The sequence below is a fragment of the Calonectris borealis genome, chromosome 4, assembly GCF_964195595.1.
Source record: "Calonectris borealis chromosome 4, bCalBor7.hap1.2, whole genome shotgun sequence".
NCBI lineage: Eukaryota > Metazoa > Chordata > Aves > Procellariiformes > Procellariidae > Calonectris > Calonectris borealis.
The window spans coordinates 139,533-161,879 of NC_134315.1; the positions used below are offsets into that span (position 1 = coordinate 139,533).

Genomic DNA, 22,347 nt, shown 5'->3' on the forward strand with positions numbered 1-22,347 from the left:
GTTATAGCCGGTCCTGTGTAACCTCAAACGAAGCAGCTTCCCACACATCCGCCTCTCCAGCTGCTCACCAGCCCTCAGCCTCCCCCCACACCGCGCTCCAGGAAGGAGCTCCAGGCGCTGGCAGCGTGTCCTCACTGCAGGGCTCCCCCCGGGGTTGGGCAGACCCGAACCCTGCGGGATGGGACCCCCCGGGCCTCGGCCTCCCCTGTGGTCATGGCTGCCTTGTGGGTCTGGGGGCCGCTGCACGTCCAGGACGGGCAGAATGGCCAAGGGGGGGATGTCTGTCCAGCCATCCTGCTGCAGCCTCTGGAAAAGCGCTGGGAGGGGTGGAAGGAGCAAACCCTCACTGAAGGTTTCTCTTCCGCGCCCTCCAGGGCTGGCTGCCCCCCGGCCCCAGGGGTGAGGGCGCGGTTGGGGCAGGGGTGACCAAGAGACCAGGAGCGGGGTCTGTGCCTGGAGGGCTGCTCCGAAGGGTGGCAGCAGTCCCATCCCTGTGCCCGGGGCTGCCGTGGGTCACCCAGGCTGGACGGGTAGCTCGGTGCTCCCGGGCTGGTGGGACCCAGTGCCCACGGCCACGCGGGTGGGAGCAAGGCTCGGGGACCCCGCACGCGCGGGCGGGGAGGGATGGACTGTCTGGAGGAAGGCCCGGGGCTGCCCCCCCGCAGCGGGCAGCCACCGCCCCACACCGCGGCCCCCAGAGCGGCCTTGGAGCGGCGGGGCAGCCCCCGAAGCTCCGTCCCGGGGGCCCGGTGCCGGCCCTGGAGCGGGGGCCAGTCCCATCCCGGGGCGGTGGGCCGGGGACGCGGGGCCTGTCCTCGCCGTACCGGCTGCGGGGCCGGGCCGGGGTCGCTCGGCGCGGGCCGGGGCGCGGGGCGGCACGGGCCGGCCCCGGACACTTGGGCACGGCGCGGGGCGGGCCGGGGCGGAGAGGGGCGGCACGGCACGGCACGGCACGGCACGGCTCGGCTCGGCACGGCACGGCACGGCACGGCCCGGCACAGCTCGGCTCGGCCCGGTTCTTCTCGGCTCGGCTCGGCTTGGCCCAGCTCGGCTCGGCCCGGCTCCGCCGGCACTCCGCTGGACGCTCTCGCTCGGCGCTGCCGGAGCCGCGCAGCCCGCGGGGACGAGAGGTACCGCCCGGGGCAGCCGAGCGGGACCGGCCAGGCGCCGGCGGGGAGCGCGGCTCGGACCGGCGCGGCACCGGCCCGGCGCGGCACCGGCCCGGGAGCGGCGAGGCTGCGTGCGCCGAGCCGTGCCCGGCACCCGCGGAGCCGGTCTGTCCGTATCGGGGCGCGGGCGGGGGTGCGGATGGGGGCGGCCGTGTGCGGGTGCGGGCGCCGGGGCTGTCGGGCGGGGGTGCCGCGGCGGGGTCCGCCTTGCCGGCCCCGCGGTGGCGGCGTGGGGCTGGAGGGCTGCGCCGCGCCGGTGCGTGAGGAGCCGCGGGCGGCGGCGCGGGGTGAGGGTGCCTCGGGGCGGGCGGTGCGATGCGGAGCGGTGCGGAGCGGTGCGGAGCCGGGTGCCAGGGGGCTGGGTGTCTCGTGTGCGGTGGTTGTGCAGCCACCGCCGCTGGGGCAGGGACGGGCTGCGCGGGGCCGCGCCGTGCGCGGGCTGCGTGAGCGTGCAGGGGTGCCGGTTTCACTGCCCCAAACCCCTGGTTGTCAGAGCGTCTGTGCCGTGTCTGGGGGGGGCTGGCGGCACGGGCTTCGGCTTTCCGTGGTTGTGTTTGCTGCAGAAAGCTTGCTTTGTGCGCTCGGCCGGCAGCAGGGTGGGTGGGGAGTTGTGTAATGCCCTTAGCTGTGCCGCGTGTCCGTGGGTGGCAGGGTGAGAGGGTGTGGGCAGTGCAGGCAGCCTGCGTTTCCCACGTGCTCGATGGGAAGGGGCGCCCAGCAGACCCAGCGGGTTTGTGGGTGCTGCATCGGGGCTGTGCAGCCACACCACATCCCTGAGCATGCTGCGTGCGGGCTTCAGGAGCCTTGTTTGCTGAGCTGTGGTTTACAAAGGCCAGTGGAGTCTCAGGATTTCCATGAAGATGGAATTTGCTGTAGCCCTTGGAAGAGAGGATGGATGAAGGGATGTGAGGCGTGAGGGCTGGGAGGCATTCTCTCTTCACTGCTGGCCCTGCGTCTTCCCAGCTGCTCTCCAGAGGAGCAGGCAGGCAGCTGAGCAGGTCACCTATTCTCCCAGTAGCTCCAAGCAGGTGGAGGTGGCTGGGGCCCCCAGACCCACCGCCTGCCCCTCAGCCTGTCCGGGACGTCAAGACCGCGTGGCTGATGGCTGCAGTGTCTGCACATTCCTCCGGGGTCTTTCCCTCCCGCCTGCAGATGGTTCCTCCCAGGGCTGCCCCTCCAGAGCCCAGGGGAGCCCAGAGCGGAGCAGGCAAGCCCCTGGCAGAGCCAAGGGCCCTGCTGTGTCCTGGGGAAACTGGGTGGTGTTAGGAACTGCAAAGAGCTGTACTGTGACCTGCCCTAGCTTGGAGGGTGACAGCAGGACAGGGGGACATCAGGTAGCCCAAAGGGGCTGGACCCAGAGTCAGCAGGGGAAGGCAAGCACAGCCCTGGCGTGACTCAGTGCTCTGCCCCAGCTGACACCCCGGACGTATCCGGGAGCTGGGGTGTGCTGTCCACAGCAGTGTCCCTGTCATAGCCCAGGATGGGGACACGCGGTGGGACGGCGTGGGCAGGCACCCTGCCTTCCGGGCGGTGAGGGGCAGTGAGCTCCTAGCCAGCGGGAGGTGGGTGGTGTCGGGAGGCGTCACCAAGCCTGCCAGGGTGGCCAGGCTCCTGTGGTGGCCCTGGGCCGTTCCCCGATGCTTCTGGGACCAGTTCAGCTGCGGAGCCCTGCTGCCCTCCAGACCTTGGCTGTTCTCACCCTGGAGCTCTGATCCCATGGGGGTCCTGCAGGCAGGGAGCCGGCCAGTCCCGGCCCGAGCAGGGTGGGGGCGTCAGGGCTCTTCCAGCTCATGCACACAGACTCCCAGCACCCCAGGGCTGCCGGGAAGCAGGAGGAGCGAAGCAGGCCCATCCAGGCAGCTGGGATTGCGAAAGGGCTAGCGCTGGGCTGTGTGTGCTGGGGCTGTGGGGAGAAGGGAAGGGCTGGAGCCCAGCGCCTGAAGCCATGGGACCCACCAGACCTTCTCCTGCCCCTAGTGCTGGGGACGTGACCCCACGGTCTCAGGGATGTCCTGGTGTGGGCCTCAGCAGAGTGTGACCGTGTCACCCCTTAACCTTCCCAAGGAAGGATAAACAGAGGGAGCTTCTTCCTCCTTGTGCTGGCGGGTTTCCCAGTTCCTCGGTCGCTTGTGCTGCTCTTCCCTGAGTCCTTCCAGTTGTCAGTGCCTGGGTTGCTCCATGTTCCTGTGCGTGTGTCCAAGGCCGCTGGCGAGAGAGCGGCGCCCACTGTGGCCTGGCCCTTCCCTGCAGCTGCGGCCTGGGATGTCGTCCCGGTGCCGGAAGGATGCCCCGCGCTTGGCTGCCCTAATGCCCGCTGATCAAACGTGCCGACTTGCCCGGGGCCCCGGCTCATCAGGACCTGCCTCCTCCCGAGGTCTGTTTGCCATTCGCTGGGGTTTTGCTGGGATGGACCGGCGTCCCTCCGAGAGCCCGGTGGGTGCTGAATGGCACGTCAGAATTGAACAGTCCTTGGGAGCCAGCAGCCCCCCCGGGCTCCAGGCACCCTTTGCTGGCACCGCTCACCCCCACCGGCACAGCCGAGCCCCTCCGGGAGGTGCGGCCCCTGTGCAAGGTGCGGTGGGGGGAGCAGAGCGGTGGTGGGGGCAGCATCCGGCCGGGAGGGCTGCAGGCCCTGCCAGGGTGGTTCCGTCCTGCCTCCCATCGTCCGCTGGGAGAAGCGGAGCCGGTGGGGCTGGCATGGGAGCAGGTCGAGCAGTGCTGTGGCTCCTGCTGCCGGGCAGGGCTGCCCTCTGCACCGAAGGGTCCCTGCGCCCGTGCCAGCCTCGGCAGCGGGGGGCCAAGCCCAGGGGAGTGCGGGGAGCCCCAGGGTTTCAGCGCCAGCTGCGCCACGGGCCGGGAGGTGGCTCCGGGCCCTGCATGCGCCCGGCCGGGACATTCCTGAGGTTTCCTGGGCAGTGGCAAGGACCTGGGCTGCTCTCTGGCTCCCACGCCCAGCGTTTGCTCAGGGCCAGCCCGTCCTCCCAAGCCCTTTCCACTTGCAGCGTGAGTACTGCTGTGTGTCTGAGCCCACGCGTGTGCCAGGGCAGGCGTGTTCAGCGTGGCACGGCACAGCACAGGCTGGCCGGCGGCTCTGGCAAGAGCCCCAGTCCAAGAGGAGGCTGTCCCTGGCTGGAGCAGGCAGCTGGCAGCAGGACGGCCGGGGCGCTGGGGCAGGCGAGGCCGGGCAGGACTGTGCCCAGCTCCGTGCGGCAGCAGCAGCTAGGGGACATGCCTGGACACCCCGTCCCGTCCCTGTCCCAGGCGATTCCCGGCCCCCTGCCCCTCCCACAGGGGCTGGCTGGCCATGCCCAGGCTGTCTGCACCTCTGCCTTTCGCCCTCTCCAGGGAATGTGTGCGGCAGATTCCGGGTCCTCTGAAAGTACCAGTGCTCATGTCCTCCCACTGTGCTGCTGGTGGCACCAGCTGTCCCGTGTGCTGATTAGGGTGGTAGCTGTCACCCTTGCGGGACCCTTGCACTCAGCAGGAATAGCCCGTGGAGGTTGGGCAAAGGGGTGCCCCTTCCCCTGGCCAGAGGTGGGAAGGAGATGGGAAATACCCCTTGGGACTCTTGTGCTGGGCGATCAGCCCCTCCAGGGTGGAGGGACCCCCCCTCCCCAGCTTGTCTGTGCCAGCCAAAGAGCCCCAGCCCTGGACAGATCTTGTGCCCTCCTGCCGTGCCAGCCGGCAGGACCGTGGTCCGTAAGGCTGTGTCAGGGCTGGCCCTCCAGCTGGAGGGAAGGGGCCGGGGGCTGAAACCAGGAGGTGCTGCGCACGGATCGGCCGCATCCGCCAGCCTGCAAAGCTGTGCCGCAGCTCCCCGGGACAGCCCCGCCGGGCTGGGGCTGCGCTCCCCGTCCGGGAGCAGCAGGCAGGACTGGGAGCAAAGCCTGCCGGCAGCCCGGGGAAGTCAGGCAGCGTCATATGGCTGGAGAAGAGCAAATGCACTGCTTGCGTTTCAGAAAATGGAAAAAGTGATCTGGACAATGAGGGCCCTGTTAGCCTGACCTCCCTGGCACGTGGACTCGGAGCACGTTCAGAGAGGGAGATAATACAGAAACGGGGAAATGGCTCCTGCCGTGCCCTAGGGAGCTCACACTGCCAGCCCGACAGCTATCCTACGCGGGATGCGGGAAGTGCTGTTGGCCCGTGCAGACCTCAACAGGACATTCCACTGGGAAATTCCGAGACGAGTGGCAGGAGCTGAGGACAGGCTGAGCTGCAAGGGCAGAGGAAACGCAGTGGGGATAGGGGACGCTGGAGCCTGAGCAGAGGAAAGCCATGACCCGGGAGAAGAGTGCCGAGGGCAGCAGCAACCTGGGGTTAATGCAGAAATGGATGGCAGAAGTTTGAGCAGGTTCAGAAGCAACTGAAGGACTGTGAGGAAGAGAAATCTTTTAAATACGGAGGCTGAGGTAGCTGAGCTGCGGCTGGCAGAGCAGAGCATCCCCGGGACATCGCTGCCCTGTCCCAGGGCACCTCCTGCCGCTGCTGTAGGGGTTAGGGTCCTGGGCTGGGGGACGTTTGTCATGGCCTCACACAGCCGTACGGCGCTCGCCCCGACCACCACGGCGTCAGGACGTGGAGGCCCTCCCAGCATCAGCTTTTCTGGCTGTGCCTCGTGCCCAGCCGGACACGGGGCCAGGCGCTCGTCTAGCAGGGCTGTGAGACCGCAGGCACATGTGGGGCTGCCCCACGTCGCTGCAGGGCTGGGGCTGAGGCCTTGCATCAAGCCAAGCGGTCTCAGTGACACTGGTGATTTCGGTGGTCCTGTTCAGACTGAACATACCAGATCCTGGAGGTCACGCTGCTGGGGCTCGGTGGGGACTTGGTGCTTCGCTGCACAAAGCCCAAGCACTTTCTCAGGTGCCGTGTTCTGGTCTCTGGTCCTACATGCTTTGTTCCTAAATGCACGGGCTTAAATTTTCCTTGTAGTCAAGGGTAGAGGCTACATGATGCCGTTTTACCAGGCTGTCCAGGTCTGTCCCCATCACAGTTGTCCACACTCCCCCCGCCATTCCTGTCTTTGCAGACTACCAGGAGAGGACTTTTTTCCTCCTCCAGACACAGTTTTGCTTTGAAAAGCATGTGATCCTCACCAGAAAGCCCACTGAATGGTGACTTCCCCATTGTAGCCACATTTTAGTTCCAGCAGGTGACCAGTTTTAATCCACTTAGTAGAAGGTGCACTGATTTTGTTGAGTGCTAATTATTCATTAAAAGGTGGTGCAAGATGAATTGAATGCCTTCCAGTCTCAGCCTGTTATATCAGCACAGTCACTCCAATTAACCAAACCTGTGATCTCATAAAAGGTCACACCAGCTTTCTGACACGGGCTATTTCTGCAGAACTGTGGAGATTGGCGTTAATTGTGCTGCTGTCCTTTAGCATTGCATTGACCCTGTTGCAAAACAGCCTGGCGCCTGCCTGCAGTCCGCATCAGCAGAGGTCACCTTGCTCGTTCGGTGCAAGTGCTGGTGAAGCTTCAGTCCTTACGTGCTTGCAGCTTTCAGTCTCCCAAGGTGTGTTACAATGAGCACCGAGAGGGCCCAAACTTTTGTGATACGTGCAAAGCGATATAGCTCTGAGGATTTATAATGCCTCATTTGGGCAGGGGGCACGTCCCCTCAGTGACTGATGAGCGGAATAAGAAGTGTTTTATTACTGCTGTGAGGTGGTAAACTCATCCCCTCGCCGCTTTCCAGACAGAGCAGAGATGCAGATGGAGCATCTCTGGCAAGCCCAGAACCCCGCTTCCCCGAGCCGCTGGCAGGGCTGGGGTGGCCCTTTGTGCCCCCCCTCCTCTTTCTCCTGCTGCAAGAGGCTGATTAAAAGGTTCAACAAAGCATTTCCCTGCTGCCTGCCCACAAATATGCTTCCTGCTGGGCTTTGTTTTGTTCTCGCAGGGCCAAAGCAGGCAGCTGAGGTGTGGGGAGCCTGGAGCCAGCTCCCACCAAGCCCAGGGCTTGCGGGCTGCCCTGGCTCGTCCTTGCCTTGGGTCCAGCAGGCATTCCCAGAGGCTGAGGGGTGACCTGGCCTCGTCATCCAGAAAAGCGAACAGAGCAGGAACGGGACCTATTCCTGCTACCAGAGCCTCTGCGGAAACCCTGCCCCAGGGGCTGGCAGGGCGGTGGGTCGGCCGTGCCGCCCCCAGCCCTGTGCTGGCGGCCAGGCTGACGGCGAGGCCCCGGAGAGGCTGTGCTGTCCGAGGGGGGACTCCCCGGCCCCTTCGCTCTGTGAGGACCCCCTTCCCAAAGCTGCTGCAGGGACCCCGCTGTCACCCCACAGGTGCCGAGGGGCCGGGAGCAAAGGGGCAACAGGGGGACAGGCCTTAGTCCAGGGAAAGGGGCTCCTTCAGCGCAGCCCCTAAAGAGTAGCCGCGGTCCCCAAGGATGACCCGATGCAGTCCCACCAAACTGGCACGTAGGCAGCGAGCCGCAAGAGCGGCCGTGAAGGCTCGCAGGGAAGCATGCTGGCTGAGGAAGCACGCTGGCAGCGTGGGGGGGTCTGCGAGGAGGGTCCCTGCGGCATGGCCCCGCGCTGGGAGCATGTGCGGGGTTTGCATTTGTTTTCCTTCCTCTGTAACCCTGAACATTGGAGTTTTAAATCACCCCTACTTGTGGGTAAGGCAGACCTTGTTCTTTTTAACATTGCCTAACGACAAGCACAAACCGCGTGATGGCGGCGTGCAGGATCTGCGCTTGGGGCGGGGGGAGTAGGGCGCAGAGACATATTTCTGGTGGGCCTGTCCCCGGGGGGCTCCCGGGTTCGGGGGCGTGCTTCCCTGCCTGTGGAAGGGGCTGGCTGGAAGGGCGACGTGAGGCTGGGGTGGCGGGAGGCAGGCGGGTCGCCGTGCCGGCGGTGCTGGGGGGGCATCGGAGCTTTGCCGTCAAAAGCACGGCAAGCCCAGCCCGGAGCAGGGCTGACACCACCCGCCCAGAAATGCTGTTCCTGGGCTGCCGCGGCACCCGCGGGGTTAAAGCGGTCCCTGACAGCTTAAATGGGAATGGTGCAGGGGAAGGCGGTTCACAGAGAAGTGTTTTCACCATTGTTTGCCGATGGGGCTGGTGCAGGAATACCACATCTCCCTCGGGCATTCAGGGAGCCACAGATGTTCCTGGAGGGCTGGAGAGTGCTGCCCAGAGGAACGTGAAAGGCTGCGGCTGCCCTGCTCCTGACAGTGGGCAGGAGCGTGGGCTGGCAGCTCCGCACGGCCAGCGGCCCTTGCTCTGCTCGTGGTGGATCAAGCTCCTGGACGGTCCAGCTGGGCTTTCCCCGGGCCCTGGTCCTGTTCGAGCTCCCTCTGCTCTGGCAGCCCATCCCCCCCTTTCCGCCTGACTCCCCTGGGGGTGACGCACACCCCTCGGCCTCTCTGCCATCGCTGCCCTTTGGCGCAGGAGATGCGACCTGGCGGCGCAGTGGGATTTCGTAGCGGCTGTTTGCGGAGGGGTGCGAGGTGCCAGGGAGGCGCTGGGCAGAGCCCTGGCCGATGGCAGCCCTGGGGGTGCAGGGCTGGTGCAGGGGGCTGCGTACGGGAGGCACTGGGCGGGCAGCGAGAGCGGGGTGGCTCCGGACGGGGATGAGACGCGTGGGCGTGCTGGTGCTGAGGGGAGCTGCGTGGGAGCAGGTTTAACCAGCACGGGTCTGGATCAGGGAGCTGGTGTTTCGGCACAGCTGGTCCATCCCTGATGGACCCTTCTGCCCTTGCAGAGCCAAGCTGTCATGGGAAGCTGCGGCAGCTGGGCATGGCAGGAGCTGCTGGTGCTGCTGAGCAGCGTGTGGCTGTGGGTGGGCAGTGCCCAGCCCACCCCCCCGGGCCCCACGCGTACCCCTGGACCCCAGCTGAAGTTTCGCCTGGCTGGCTACCCGCGCAAGCACAACGAGGGCCGTGTTGAGGTCTTCTACAATGATGAGTGGGGCACCATCTGTGACGACGACTTCACGCTGGCCAACGCGCATGTGCTGTGCCGGCACCTCGGCTTTGTGGCTGCCACTGGTTGGGCCCACAGCGCCAAGTACGGCAAAGGCGTCGGTAAGAGAGGGGCGCTGGGCACAGCCCCCCATACCGTATGGGCTGGGGCCAGCCTGGCTGTGGCTGCGCATCAGCCCGCTGCCATGGGGTGGTGTGCGTGCCACGGCAGGTTTGCATGCACGGGGGGGGTCAGGGGCAGGCAGGTCTTGTGTTTGGTGAGTGCCCGGCAGTGTGTGCGTGCACATGTGCGTGCACATGCGCATGAATGCACACGCAAAGCGGGCTGGGAAACTGTGTGTGTTTGTGTGTGGGCAGCTGTGCATGTATCCGGGGTACAGGGTGGTTGCAGGCATGCACTGCAGCAGCGGGGCTGCAGGTCCGGGCTGGTGTGGGCATATGGTGCAGAGGTGTAGCAGGCTGTGCTGCAGGTGAGATGCCGTACAGACCCCGGGGCACACGGTACATGGGGGCTTTATGTCTGGCAGAGCAGCCCCCTGGGGAGGTGGAAACTCCCCGTCTGCAGATCCCCCACTCAGGGCTTTACTCCTGGCATTTCGCCGGCCTCAGCTTTGTGCCGAGGGAGGGCTGCCCCCAGCCCAACACCCACACCCCTGCTCTACCTGCGTGGTCCCTGGGCACCTTCCCTGCTCCCAGGGGATGCTGCATGGGCTTGCCCCCCCTCACCCCTGGCCCTGGTGTCTGGCAGGGCGGATCTGGCTGGACAACGTGAACTGTGCCGGAGGTGAGAAGAGCATCGGGGACTGCAAACACCGGGGCTGGGGGAACAGTGACTGCAGCCATGAGGAAGACGCGGGTGTCATCTGCAAGGATGAGCGCATCCCAGGCTTCAAGGACTCCAACGTCATCGAGGTGAGGAAGCTGCTGGCCAGGGTGGGCAGGCGGTGCTGCCCAGGAACCCGCAGAGCCAGCTGCCAGGAGCCCTGCCGTGGGGCAGCCCTGCCGTGGGGCAGCCCTGCCGTGGGGCGGCCCTGCCGTGGGGCAGCCCAGCCTGGCCTCGGTCCTCCCTGAATAGTCCGGAGGCAGCTTCCCCACTGCCCTGGCAGGCTCCCATGTGCAGGAGCAGGGGACTCTGTCGGTGCCTTCCCTCAGCCCTAGCACACGGGCTGTTCCCATCTCCCCATGGAGAGGGGAGCGTGCTACCCCACTGCCCTGGCTCCCTGGGCCCGCAGTGCCCGAGTCGCGTGAGCACTCTTTGGGGCGCGCCCAGCCCAGCCCGGCTCCTGGGCTGTGGGGAGCAGTCGGTGCTGCGGCGGGCCACCCTGCGGCAGGCACATCCCTCCCCGGCCCCGCGGGGGAGTGCAGCACTGCCACGGCCTCCCCCAAGCATCCCAAGCTGCCGCTTCCCCCAGCAGCTTCTCCGGGCCAGGGGGTCTGTCTCACACCTCAGCCGGTTTTCTTCTCTTTCCTGCCTGCTGGGGACCCTCGGCCCCAGACCTGCTCCTCCACGCTGCTCTCCTCCGGCACGCTTGCCTCTCCCTCTCTCTCTTTCTCTCTTCCAGGCTCTCTGTTTCTCAGACCATGCCCTTGTCTTCCCGGCTCCGGCCCCTGTCCCCCCAGCCACAGAGCCTGCGGGACGAGGCTCTGCTCAGGATGTGGCTTGGGTGTGGGGACATGGCCCAGGGCACGGGACAGCAGGTCTCCTGCGAGGTGAGGGGGGCTGGGGCTGTGTCCTGCAGGCTGTGCCCGATGTCCTGGCACCCCCTGCTGCCGTCCTGCTCTGGGTGGGTGCCTGGGCATGGGGCAGTCTGGGCACCCTCCCTCCGGGTGCCGGGTCCCAAGGTGACGGGACAGCAGCGCTGGCTCTCCTGGCTGCGCTCCCAGGAGATGCACCCGGGGGCCGGGGGGTATGGGGCACTGGCTGTACAGGGTGGGATTAGGTCCTTAGCCACCCAGGGCCATCGGATGTGGCCTGCAGGGGTGCAGGACCTGGCTGTCCCTGTTCCCCACCTGGGACTGGGGACCCCATCTCCTGCGGTGCCTGCATCCTTGGGGCACCCCTGGCAGGGAGCCGGGGTGGCGGGGTGCAGCGCAAGCCTGGGCTGACCCGTGCCCTGCAGACCGAGCAGAGCCACGTGGAGGAGGTCCGCCTGCGGCCGGTGGTGTCTGGGGCCCGAAGGCAGCTGCCGGTGACGGAGGGCATCGTGGAGGTGCGCTACAAGGATGGCTGGGCACAGATCTGCGACGAGGGCTGGGACAGCCAGAACAGCCGCGTCGTCTGTGGCATGATGGGCTTCCCTGCTGAGAAGAAGGTGAACAGGAACTTCTACAAGTGAGTGAGGGCAGCGGGGAGCCCGTGGGGCTGGGGTGTCGGAGCAGAGCTGGGGGCACGGGGCTGGAGCAGAGCTGGGGACAGTGCCAGGGACACGGGGCAGTGCTTGGGGGGACAGCAGGGGGCCATGCTGTTGGGCGTTGTGGCTCCCCAGCATCCCTCCCATCTCTCTGGTGCTCGCCAGTCCTAGCCCCCACTAGCCGCATGGGCCCTCGCTAACCAAGCCAGGAGGCCATGGTGAGGCTGGGGCCCATGTGCACTGCTGCAGATGCCGCTCCAAGAGGGCAGCTTTTGCTCCCTGGCAGTGGTGCACCTCCACCTTTCCCTCCAGCATGGAGTGCAGGGGGGAATGCCTCGGGGAGGTTTGTGGCCGAGCCAGGCAGAGATGCTCCGGCAGCACCATGGCCCGAGCGAGGGGCCCAGAGGCGTGGGCATGGACAAGCTGCCCACGATGTGGTGCCCAGCGTGGTGCCCAGCGCTGCACAGGCCCCTGACCAGGCAGCCACGGTGTTGCTCCGCAGGCGGTTGAAGCGCGCAGCCAGGATGAAGGGCCGGAGCCTGGGGCCAGGGAGCAGGTAAGGGGCCGGGGCGCCCCATCTGCTGAGCCCTTGGCAGAGCTGGGCTGTCCGGCCCCGCCGGTCTCTGCTGTCGGGACGGATCCTGGCGCAAATGGATCCAGGCAGAGCAGACCGAGGGCCCAGGCTGTGCTGGGCAGGCAGGACGAACCCCACCCCGATGGGACCTGCCCATGCGTGCCGGGGTCCCCTGTTCCCCTGCGAGAGACAATCCTTCTCCCAGGCCTGCCATGCCCCGGGCAGAGCAGCCCCCATCCCGTGCACCAGGCAGGGGTCCTGGCACAGGGACTGCGGGCAGGATCCCCTGGGAGGCGCGGAGAGGGCTGTGGTGTCCTGTGCTGCGGCCTCATGGGGACCAGGAGGCCTCGGAGCGGAGCTGTCTCTCCTGGAGGACTGTGGAAATGGGCTGCTTTCTGCAGAAAGCAGCAGCGGGGAAGCTGCAAAGGCTGCGCACCCCTCCATTCCCCACAGGGTGGGTGGGCAGGGTGGGCTGGCACAGGCATGAGAGCACTTGCTCAACAGTGCTAGCAGTGCTGGGCACCGGTGTGATGGGCACAGCAGCGCTGGTGGTGCTGGGCACCAGGGTGCTGGGCACGGCAGTGCTAGCAGTGCTGGCACCGGTGTGATGGGCACAGCAGTGCTGGTGGTGCTGGGCACCAGGGTGCTGGGCACGGCAGTGCTAGCGGTGCTGGGCACCGGTGTGATGGGCACAGCAGCGCTGGTGGTGCTGGGCACCAGGGTGCTGGGCACGGCAGTGCTAGCAGTGCCAGCACCGCTGTGATGGGCATGGTGTGGCAGGTCTCGTCATGAGTGCTGCATCTGCTCGGGGTTTCTTGCACCCTCTGCCCGCTCACCCTTGCTGCTTTTCTGCCGGTCCTAAGGCATAGTCTGGCTGCCCATTCCCTCCGTCCCTGAACCCTGCTGCCAGAGTTGGTGGTGGGTGGAGCGAGCCAGGGCCCATCCTCTCTGGGCTATGGCATGGCACCTCTCGCCTGAGCCTACTGCCGCACGGAGACGTTGCTCTGTCCCCAGCACACGACCTTGCCCTGGTCCCACGGCCTCCCCTGGTGCCGAAGGTGCCCCGCACTCTGAACCCATCCCAAGCTCTTCATTGTGACACCTCCCAGCTTTGCGTCCCCAACAGGCGTCCTCGCCAGCTCCCGCAGCCGTGCCCGCGCTGGTGATGGAAATCCAGACGGGGTCAGCCCGTGGGGTCTCCTCAGACCCTCACCCACAGGTCCCACTCTGCAATGTGCCGTCACTTGTCTGGTTTGGTGCTGGCTGCCCTTTCTCCAGTGAGCGGGTGCTTCCCCTGCAGCACTGGTGAAATGCTTTGTGAAGTCCATGAAGCTGCGTCTGCTCCCTTCCCCCTGCCCAGAGCAGGAGCTGTCTCCTGAAAGCCCCGTGCTGGTTTGCTGGGGCTGATCACTTTGGGGCTGCACGGCTGCAGTCGTATAAGGGGTCACAGGCTAATCCAGGCTGGAAGGGACCTTGGGGAGTCCCGGTCCAACCCCCGCATGAGGCAGGGCCAGCTGTGGGTCAGCCCGGGGCTTCATCCAGTTGGCTGCAATGCTGAACAGCCCTCATGGGGAAAAAGTTTTCCTTACCCCGAGCCTGAACCTCTCGTTGCCAGTCAGGCCTGTTTTCTCTCGTGCTCTTCCCTCCCGCGGCCGAAGAGCCGTGCTCTGGCTCCCTGGCAGCCCCTTACAGGTGCAGCTCAGCTGCTGCCGGAGCCCCTGAAGCCGTCTTGGCCCCGGGCTGGAGCGGCCCCGTGCCCCTGAATCTCCTCCAGCCCGGACTGTCTCGGTGGCCTTCCCCAGAGCTCGCACTGCTTAGCTGATGTCTGTCTTGTACTGGGGACCCAGAACGGGGTGCAGGATCGAGATGTGGTCCATGAGCGCGAATGGGCGCTGACGTCCTCCGTCCGGCCTTTTGAATCCCAGCTCCTGGCAGTCCCGTGCTGTGTCCTGGGGCTCGCTGGGCTGTGCGGGCTGACACGAACCTGCCGTCAGCCAGTGGGGCCAGTCGCCAGGCTTGGTTTTGCCTTGTCCCTGGGGGGGTGTCAGTCCCCTGCCCCGTTTTGGGGCACTCCGCTCATCACTCCTTGGGGTCCCTGGGGTTTTGGCCCTGCTCGGCATCTTCCCCCCCAAGTGAAGCAAAGCATTTGAGCGTGTTGGGACCGTACGTACACCACGTGTGCACCGGGCCCTGGGCAGCCTCCTCTTCCCCGCAGCGCTCAGCGTGCGCCCGGGGAGCTCCCCTCGCTGGCAGTGGGTCCTTGCAAGCCTGCAGCGAGTCTCATGTGCCCCGTGGCACTGGGGAGAGCACCCGCCGCCTGCGCTGCTTGCTTGGTGCTGTGCTTGCTGGGCGTCCTGCTCCCCGCGGAGCACGGCGCAGTGACGTTGTCTGGTTCTGGATGAGGACGTGGGCACACCTCGCTTGTACCTGACAGATCAAATCATTGCCAGTGGTGTTTGATCTTCTGCTGTGTGACAAGGCAGCACGGGATGTTGCTGCATCCGGCACAGTTTCCTGGTGGGATGTGGGCAGGAAACTGCATCATTGCTGTGGTGGGCAGTTGTGTCACATTGCTGCAGCAGATGATGCCGTTGCACCCATGTGTGACACAAAGGGGACATGCGTGAGTCTCCCTGGGAGGCCACGGTGCCCAGTTCATTCTTCAGTGAAAGCTGGGGCAGGCTGTGCTCCCTGTGTCACTGCAGCTGGCGGAGGTGACAGCCTGAAGCCCTGGGCTCCTTGACGGTTGTTTTCTGTTTTCCAGGCTGGCCTCCAAATCTCAGCCTAAACAAAAGCGCAGGGAGGACGTAGGGTCCAAGAAGAGGTAAATGGCTCCAGTGGAGAGCCTGAGTGCCAGGAGCCCCGCTCAGTGCCGCCGGAGCCGTGCGTGTCCCCGTGCTGCTGGGGACGTGGGGCAGGCAGCTGGCGAGGGGTGGGCGCCCTGCAGGCACAGCGCGTCTCTCCCCGGGGACGGTGCAAGGGGCATGGACAGCAAGCGCAGCCACAGGCAGGGTGGCCATCGACTCCTCTGCTGCCGTCTGGCCATGACGGTCACGGCTCAGGGCTCCCCTCTCCTTGCAGGCTCTTCACAGAGCGGCAGCAGCTCAACTACCGCCTGCACTCCGTGTCCTGCACGGGGACAGAGGTGCACCTCTCCATGTGCACCTTCGAGTTCTACCGGGGCAACGCCTCCGCTGCCTGCGGGGCCGGCATGCCCGCCGTCGTCAGCTGCCTGCCTGGGCCCCTCTTCGCCACTGGCAATGCCCACAAGAAGAGGCAGCGCCAGCAGCAGCAGAGCCAGGTGAGCCCCACAGAGAGGGGGCCGAGTCCTGCGGTGGCCCACAGCTGGCCGCTGCAGGGCTCTCTCCCCTGGGCTGCACCCGCGCTCGGGTGCACGGGTCCCTGGGTGACCAACTCATGGAGCAGGAGGTGGGGACGGTGTCCTGTCCCTGCACATCCCAGGAGTCATGGCCAGCAACCTGTGTGCTGCACTGTGTTGTGCCACACCATGCCGCACCACGCTGTGCTGCACTGTGCCACACCATCCCATTCAGCGCGGTGCCATGCCGTGCTGTGCCGCACTGTGCCACACCATCCCATTCAGTGCGGTGCCATGCCGTGCTGTGCCGCACTGTGCCACACCATCCCATTCAGCGCGGTGCCATGCCGTGCTGTGCTGCACTGTGCCACACCATCCCATTCAGTGCGGTGCCATGCCGTGCTGTGCCGCACTGTGCCACACCATCCCATTCAACACGGTGCCATGCCGTGCTGTGCCGCACTGTGCCACACCATCCTATTCAGCGCGGTGCCATGCCGTGCTGTGCCACGCTGTGCCATACCATCCCATTCAGCGCGGTGCCATGCCGTGCTGTGCCGCACTGTGCCACACCATCCCATTCAACACGGTGCCATACCGTGCTGTGCCACGCTGTGCCACACCATCCCATTCGGCACGGTGCCATGCCGTGCTGTGCCGCACTGTGCCACACCATCCCATTCGGCACGGTGCCATGCCGTGCTGTCCCATACCGTGCCCTGACCCCGCTCCCCTGCAGCCGCGGATCCGGCTGAAGGGCGGCGCGAAGGTCGGCGAGGGCCGCGTCGAGGTGCTCAAGAGCAGCGAGTGGGGCACAATCTGCGATGACCGCTGGAACCTGCTGTCAGCCAGCGTGGTGTGCCGCGAGCTGGGCTTCGGCAGTGCCAAGGAGGCCCTCACCGGGGCGCGCATGGGCCAAGGTGAGGGTGCTGGGGTAGAGGGGCCCGGCACTGCCCTCTTGGGCCTGCAGACCAGGCACTTGTCCAGGCGCAAGGCTCTGCTGGGCTGGGGGGAGCCACGGCCGGGCTTGTCCCGTGGGCGCCCGTCTGCCGGTCACACGCGGTGCAGGGCTTGCCCCGAGCATCCCCAGGGGACGTGGCCACGCGGCCGTGCTGCCCTGGGCAGCAGCCGTGGGGACCAGGAGTGCGCCGGGCTGCCTCGGTGCCCGTCAGGGAGCAAGGGCAGCCGTGAGGACAGGATGGCCGTGGCCGTCCCTGTGTCACTGGGCCCTGAGCCCCGCCGTCCCCCCGGCAGGGACGGGGCCCATCCACATGAACGAGGTGCAGTGCCTGGGCACCGAGAAGTCCCTTTGGAGCTGCCCCTTCAAGAACATCACGCAGGAGGACTGCAAGCATACGGAGGACGCGGCCGTCCGCTGCAACATCCCCTACATGGGCTACGAGAACCTGGTGCGCACCGCGGGGGGCTGCCAGCATCCGCGGGGCCACGGTGCCTGGCGGGTCCTGGCATCGGGGCCCCGGAGCGGGGTGCTGGGGGAGGGCCCGCGGGACCCGCTGTAGGATCGCCCATCATCTCCTCTGCATCCCACACGTTTCCCCCTGGTCTGAGGCAAGGGCTGCCCTGGGGGGCTTGGGGATTTTGCGGGTGGGAGTCCCAAGCTGCCCCTGAAGGAGAGGGGTGGAAGGGAGGCCATGGGGGCTCCGGGTGCCCTGTGGTGCCCCGCTGTCTGGGGTGGTGGGGGGCAGCTGCTCCCTGCCGCTCTCCCTGCTGCCAGCCCGTGCCAGCTCCCCGGCAGAAGCACCAGAAAAAAAAATCGCTGTGGGCCAACCAAGAGATATTTTTTTTACTGGTGATGAAATGAGCAAATGGAGCCGCGTGTTCCCGTTTGCCCTGGCCTGTCATTTCATCCGCTTTGGGCTTTTTAATCATTTTTAACTCTCTCATACCTGTCATTTCTGAAATGAGAAAGCCATTTCAAAATGAACCATTTTCCCTGCTTTGGCGAGGCAGTTCCCAAACTCACAAGCAATTTCTTGGCCCCAAACCCACCATTTTTGGCAAGTTCCCTGCTGACCAAAGCTGTGCCTGGCTCTGCTCAGCTCCCGGCTGCCACCTCCCCGCATGCCCCCAGCCCAGGGCCAGTCCGGGCACCGCAGCAGAGCCCTGGCTGCGCTGGGGACGGGGCAGCCGCAGCCGCTGCGGGTCAGGGCTGGGCAGGACGGCCCTGCAGGACGCAGCCCCAGCAGCAGGAGCATCACTCGATGACGATGATGCCGCCACTGCCTCTCTCTGCAGATTCGGCTGAGCGGGGGCCGGAGCCGCTTCGAGGGGCGGGTCGAGGTGGCGGTGGGGGCTGGTGACGGGGACCAGCCCCGCTGGGGTCTGGTCTGCAGCGAAGGCTGGGGTACGCTGGAGGCGATGGTGGCCTGTCGCCAGCTGGGTCTGGGATTCGCTAACCACGGCTTACAAGTAGGTGCCAGCGCCAGCTTGGCCAGAGCAGCGAGCCGCCGCCACCACTGCTCCGTGGGGATGGGGATAGGGACGGGGACAGGGACAGGACGGGGACAGGGTGGGAGGTGGCATGGCGCAGGGTGCCTGCTCATGGCCCCAGGGCTTCCCCGCAGATCCGCCTAGCCGGCGGGAGGACGGCGTTTGAGGGCCGCGTGGAGGTGAAGCGAGGCAGTAAGTGGGGCATGGTGTGCAGCGATGGCTGGACCACCAAGGAGGCAATGGTGGCCTGTCGCCAGCTCGGCCTGGGCTACTCCCTGCATGCGGTGACGGTAGGTGCCGGCGGGGAGGCCCCTGGGGACACCCTGGCGGGCACAGGCACTGGCGCTTCCCTGATGGCTGTGGGGCTGTATGGGCGCAAAGGGATGTGGCCGCTCCGTGCCACGGGACGGGACCCTTGTGGGCAGGGTGTGTGGGCAGGGTGCATGGGCAGGGCTGCGCCGCGGCTGGGTGCTGGCTGCAGCCTGGGCGCACGTGAGCCAGGTCACCCACGGCAGCCAGCCCTGCCACCCAGCCTGTCTCGCCCCCTCCCCAGGAGACGTGGTACTGGGATGCCAGCAACGTGACGGAGATGGTGCTGAGCGGGGTGAAGTGCGCCGGCCATGAGATGTCCCTGAGCCACTGCCAGCACCACGGCACCAGCCTGAGCTGCAGGAACACGGGCACCCGCTTTGCCGCAGGTGTCATCTGCTCTGAGAGTGAGTGGTGATGGGGTCTGTGGGCGGTGGGGTCTGTGGGCGGTGGGGTCTGTGGGCGGTGGGGTCTGCAGGCAATGGTGCTATGGGGCCAGGGGCTGCAGATAAAGGGGCTGTGAGCAATGGGGCTGCAGGCAATGGGGTTTGCAGATGACGGGGCTGCAGGGTCAGCCTGTGCCCAGCTGATGGGGAGGGCACGCGTTCCCCTGGCTGGCTCAGCCCTGCCTGTGCTGGGTGCTCGCCCCATCCCTGCCACCCGCCGAGCAGCGGGGTGGCCGTCTGTCCCTGAGCAGCCGCCTGCTCCCCAGCTGCCTCCGACCTGCTCCTGCACGCCCCACTGGTGCAGGAGACGGCGTACATCGAGGACCGGCCGCTGCACATGCTGTACTGCGCCGCCGAGGAGAACTGCCTCTCCAGCTCGGCCCGCCTGGCCAACTGGCCCTACGGGCACCGTCGCCTGCTTCGCTTCTCCTCCCAGATCCACAACAACGGCCGTGCCGACTTCCGCCCCAAGGCCGGCCGGCACTCCTGGGTCTGGCACGAGTGCCACCGGTGCGTGTGCAGCACGGGCAGGACAGGCACGCAGGCAGGGGAACAGCCTGGGCCGGGGAGAGGGTGATGGTGCTGCCGGGGTGGGCTGGGTGAGGGCGGTGCCGGGCGAGGGTGGCGCTGGGTGAGGTACCTGCTGCTGCCCAGTGTCCAGATTTGCCTGCTTTGGCTCAGGGCTGTCCCTGGATGAGCAGTGTCAGGGCTGGGGGCCCTGGGGGGCAGGGACGAGGCTGCAGGCTGTGCCCTGCAGCTGAGCCCCCCGCTTGCCTGGGCCATCTGGCTGGGGACAGCCGTGTCCCCTCCCAGGGCAGGACTGAGCTCTGCCCAACCTTGCAGCACGGTGGCCTCAGAGCAGGGGCTGTGGGGACCTTCCCCGACAGCGAGGGGCCAGGCAGGCAGCGGGGGGCCTGCTGCAGGGCAGGGTGAGCCTCCCGTCTGCTCCGCGGGACGATCCCTCCGCCCCGAGCATCCCCGGAGCTCCCCAGTGTCCAGGCACTGGTGCAGCCGGGGCGCTGCGGGCTCCCTCTTGCAGGCACTACCACAGCATGGATATCTTCACCCACTACGACATCCTCACCCCCAACGGCACCAAGGTGGCGGAGGGACACAAGGCCAGCTTCTGCCTCGAGGACACTGAGTGCGAGGAAGGTGGGCACCGTGAGGCCTTGGGGCACCGTCCCTGCCCATGTCCCCGCCGCAGGGCTGCGCGTCCCCAGCCCTTTGCACGCGGGGGCCAGGCTGGGGGGGCGATGTGGGGCTGTGCAGAGGGCTGTTCCACGCTCTCTTCCTGCCTGCAGACGTGGCCAAGCGGTACGAGTGTGCCAACTTTGGGGAGCAGGGCATCACTGTGGGCTGCTGGGACCTGTACCGGCACGACATCGACTGCCAGTGGATCGACATCACTGATGTCAAGCCAGGCAACTACATCCTGCAGGTGCTGCAGCTGAGCCGCCCCGGCCCCTCTTGCAAGCCTCCCACGTGCACCCCCACTGTCTGCCCCTGCACCCCCAGGTCTCCATGCACCCCAGCCACCTGGCCCTCTCTTCCCCGCTTGCTGAGCAGGTTGGACATGGTGGGGCTGGTGGGCGTTGTGCTGGTGTGGGACAGTGCCTGTCCTCGTGCCCAGAGATGTGCAGGGCTTGTGCAGGAACTGCCCAGGCATGCATCAGCCCGGCTTCTCCTGCTCTGAGCCACACTGCTCATGGGCACACGGTGCGCAGTGACAGGGCCACCCTGCCACAGCAGCAGCCACTGGCTCCTTGGAGCCCTCCAGCACATCCCGCTGCAGCTGGGGAGACAAGTCCTGGCGGGGCTGGGGCGCTGGGGGCTGTGCTGCAGGCAGCAGCTCCGCTGAGGCCGGGAAGGCCAAGCTGACATGGTGTGGGGCTGCAGCACTGCTGGGTGTGGGGCTGCAGCACTGCTGGGTGTGGGGCTGGGGGCTGCGACGCTCACGGTCAGTGCCCCACAGGTAGTAATCAACCCCAACTTCGAGGTGGCAGAGAGTGACTTCACCAACAATGCCATGAAATGCAACTGCAAGTACGACGGGCACCGCATCTGGGTGCACAGCTGCCACATCGGTAACAGCCCTGGGACGCGGCACGGGGGGGTGAGGGCACGCCGGGGCAGGGGGTGTCCTGGCAGGGGTGGCCCAGGAGGAGGGCAATGAGGGGGCTGCAGCAAGCAGCGGGGCTGGGGCAGGCTGTGGGGCTGGGGGTGGGAGGGCCAGGCTGGCAGGGGTGCTGGGGGCAGCTGCGGTGGGAGCGGAGGCACTGCGGGGGGGCAGGCAATGTGCAGCGCTGGAGCCAACAGCTCTCGCCCTCTGCCTGCCCAGGCGATGCGCTCAGCGAGGAGGCCAACAAGCGGTTTGAGCAGTACCCAGGCCAGCTCAACAACCAGATCTCGTAGGGCCCCCGCCCCTGGGGAGACGGGCATCTCCCTCCCTCACCCCACACAGGTGGGAGGAAGCTGCTGGGGGGCCAGCAGGGAGGCCTCATGCCCGGCACCGCCGCCACCGTGCCCTGCTGGGGACTACCCAGGACTCTCGCTGTCACCAGCTGCCCTCCCCCACCTCAGGGAGCTGGTGCTTGGAGGCACTGCACGCCTGCGCCTCCCAGCCTGGGGCCACCAGCCCAACCACTGGTCAGAAGACTCTGTGCCCACATCCCCTGGGCTGCGGCACATGGGAACGGTCCGGGAGGTCCTGTGCCCTCCACCACGCCCCCCTCCGCTCCCAGTCCCTGCCGTCCCAGCTGCACCCCACCTCCTGCTCTCCCATCCTGCCCTGGTTCCTCTCACCCCCACAGCCCTCCCTGGGCTCTGCCCTCAGCCGGCCCCAGCACCCACCGCCCACGCAGGGACTCGCACCCCTGCCCGGCTCCAGCTGAGCCCCAGGGAACCCCTTGTCCCTGGGGATGGTGTGGCTGCCCCTGCCCTGGCAGCACTGCCTCCCGGCAGCAGGTCCCACACCCATCTCTCAGTTGTAATTTTATTTTCTCTATAAAGTTGTCAGTTCTATTTCCCCAACGGCTGCTGGCTCTTCTCTGGGGTGGGACGAGGAGCCTGGCAGGACCGGGAGGCACAGCGTGGCTCATGCCGCAGGGCTGGCTGGCACGCTCCGGCACAGAGCGTGGGAGCTGACCCCGACCCCTGCACCCACCTCCAATACCCACGTGGAGCAAGGAAGCTCCCCCTGCCCACCCAGCCCTGCCGGGCGAGGACCAGCCCCACACCAGTACCCCGGCAGCTGCCTGCACCACCCTCAGCCAGTGCTGGGCTAGAGAAAGACGGTACCGGTCCTGCTGGGAGAAGCCCGTGCAGGTGAGAGGAAGGGGCCAGCAGGAGCCCAAGCGTAGCTGCTCTGGCCTGCAGCAGCCCCATGGCACCGCACTGGAGGGAACAGACGGGGCCACCCTGGCAGAGCAGGGACGTGGTGAACTCCTCCGCGCGCCCAGGGAGGAGGAGAGGGGCAGTCGGCAGCTGGGCTGGGGCAGGCCCTGGCTCCAGGCAGTGGAAAGCACTGCGGTCAGCTCTGCGGAGCAGCTATGCGAGAAACGCCGCCCGGCGTCTCAGCTATTTCCCCTGCAAGCAGCCGGCTGGGGCTTGCCGGGGGAGCAAATTCCTCTGGCAAGGCCAGGGCGCCTGAAAGAAGGCCTGTTCTCCAGGGCGGGAGGGGCACACGGGGGAGCACCGGCTCAGAGCCGCCCTTCACCACGGCACCCCCAAGGAACTGTGCTTCTTTCATCTCCTAAAAATAACAGGCAGGGGCGAGGGCTCGGGAGCCCCGTCACGGG

At 66.7% G+C, this 22,347-nt stretch overlaps 1 protein-coding gene across 1 annotated transcript; it reads left to right on the forward strand.

Annotated features, from left to right (window-relative positions):
* Window positions 1–8,889: 8,889 nt before the first annotated feature.
* On the forward strand, window positions 8,890–21,575 carry LOXL3 (lysyl oxidase like 3). Its single transcript, XM_075148222.1, has 13 exons — window positions 8,890–9,199; window positions 9,846–10,000; window positions 11,194–11,429; window positions 15,104–15,323; window positions 16,081–16,261; window positions 16,596–16,750; window positions 17,598–17,771; window positions 18,346–18,508; window positions 18,814–19,057; window positions 19,587–19,702; window positions 19,852–19,988; window positions 20,523–20,634; window positions 20,889–21,575. The coding sequence occupies exons 1-13, from the start codon at window positions 8,890–8,892 to the stop codon at window positions 20,960–20,962; spliced, it is 2,277 nt and encodes a 758-aa protein (XP_075004323.1). The 3' UTR covers window positions 20,963–21,575.
* The last annotated feature ends 772 nt before the right edge of the window (window positions 21,576–22,347 follow it).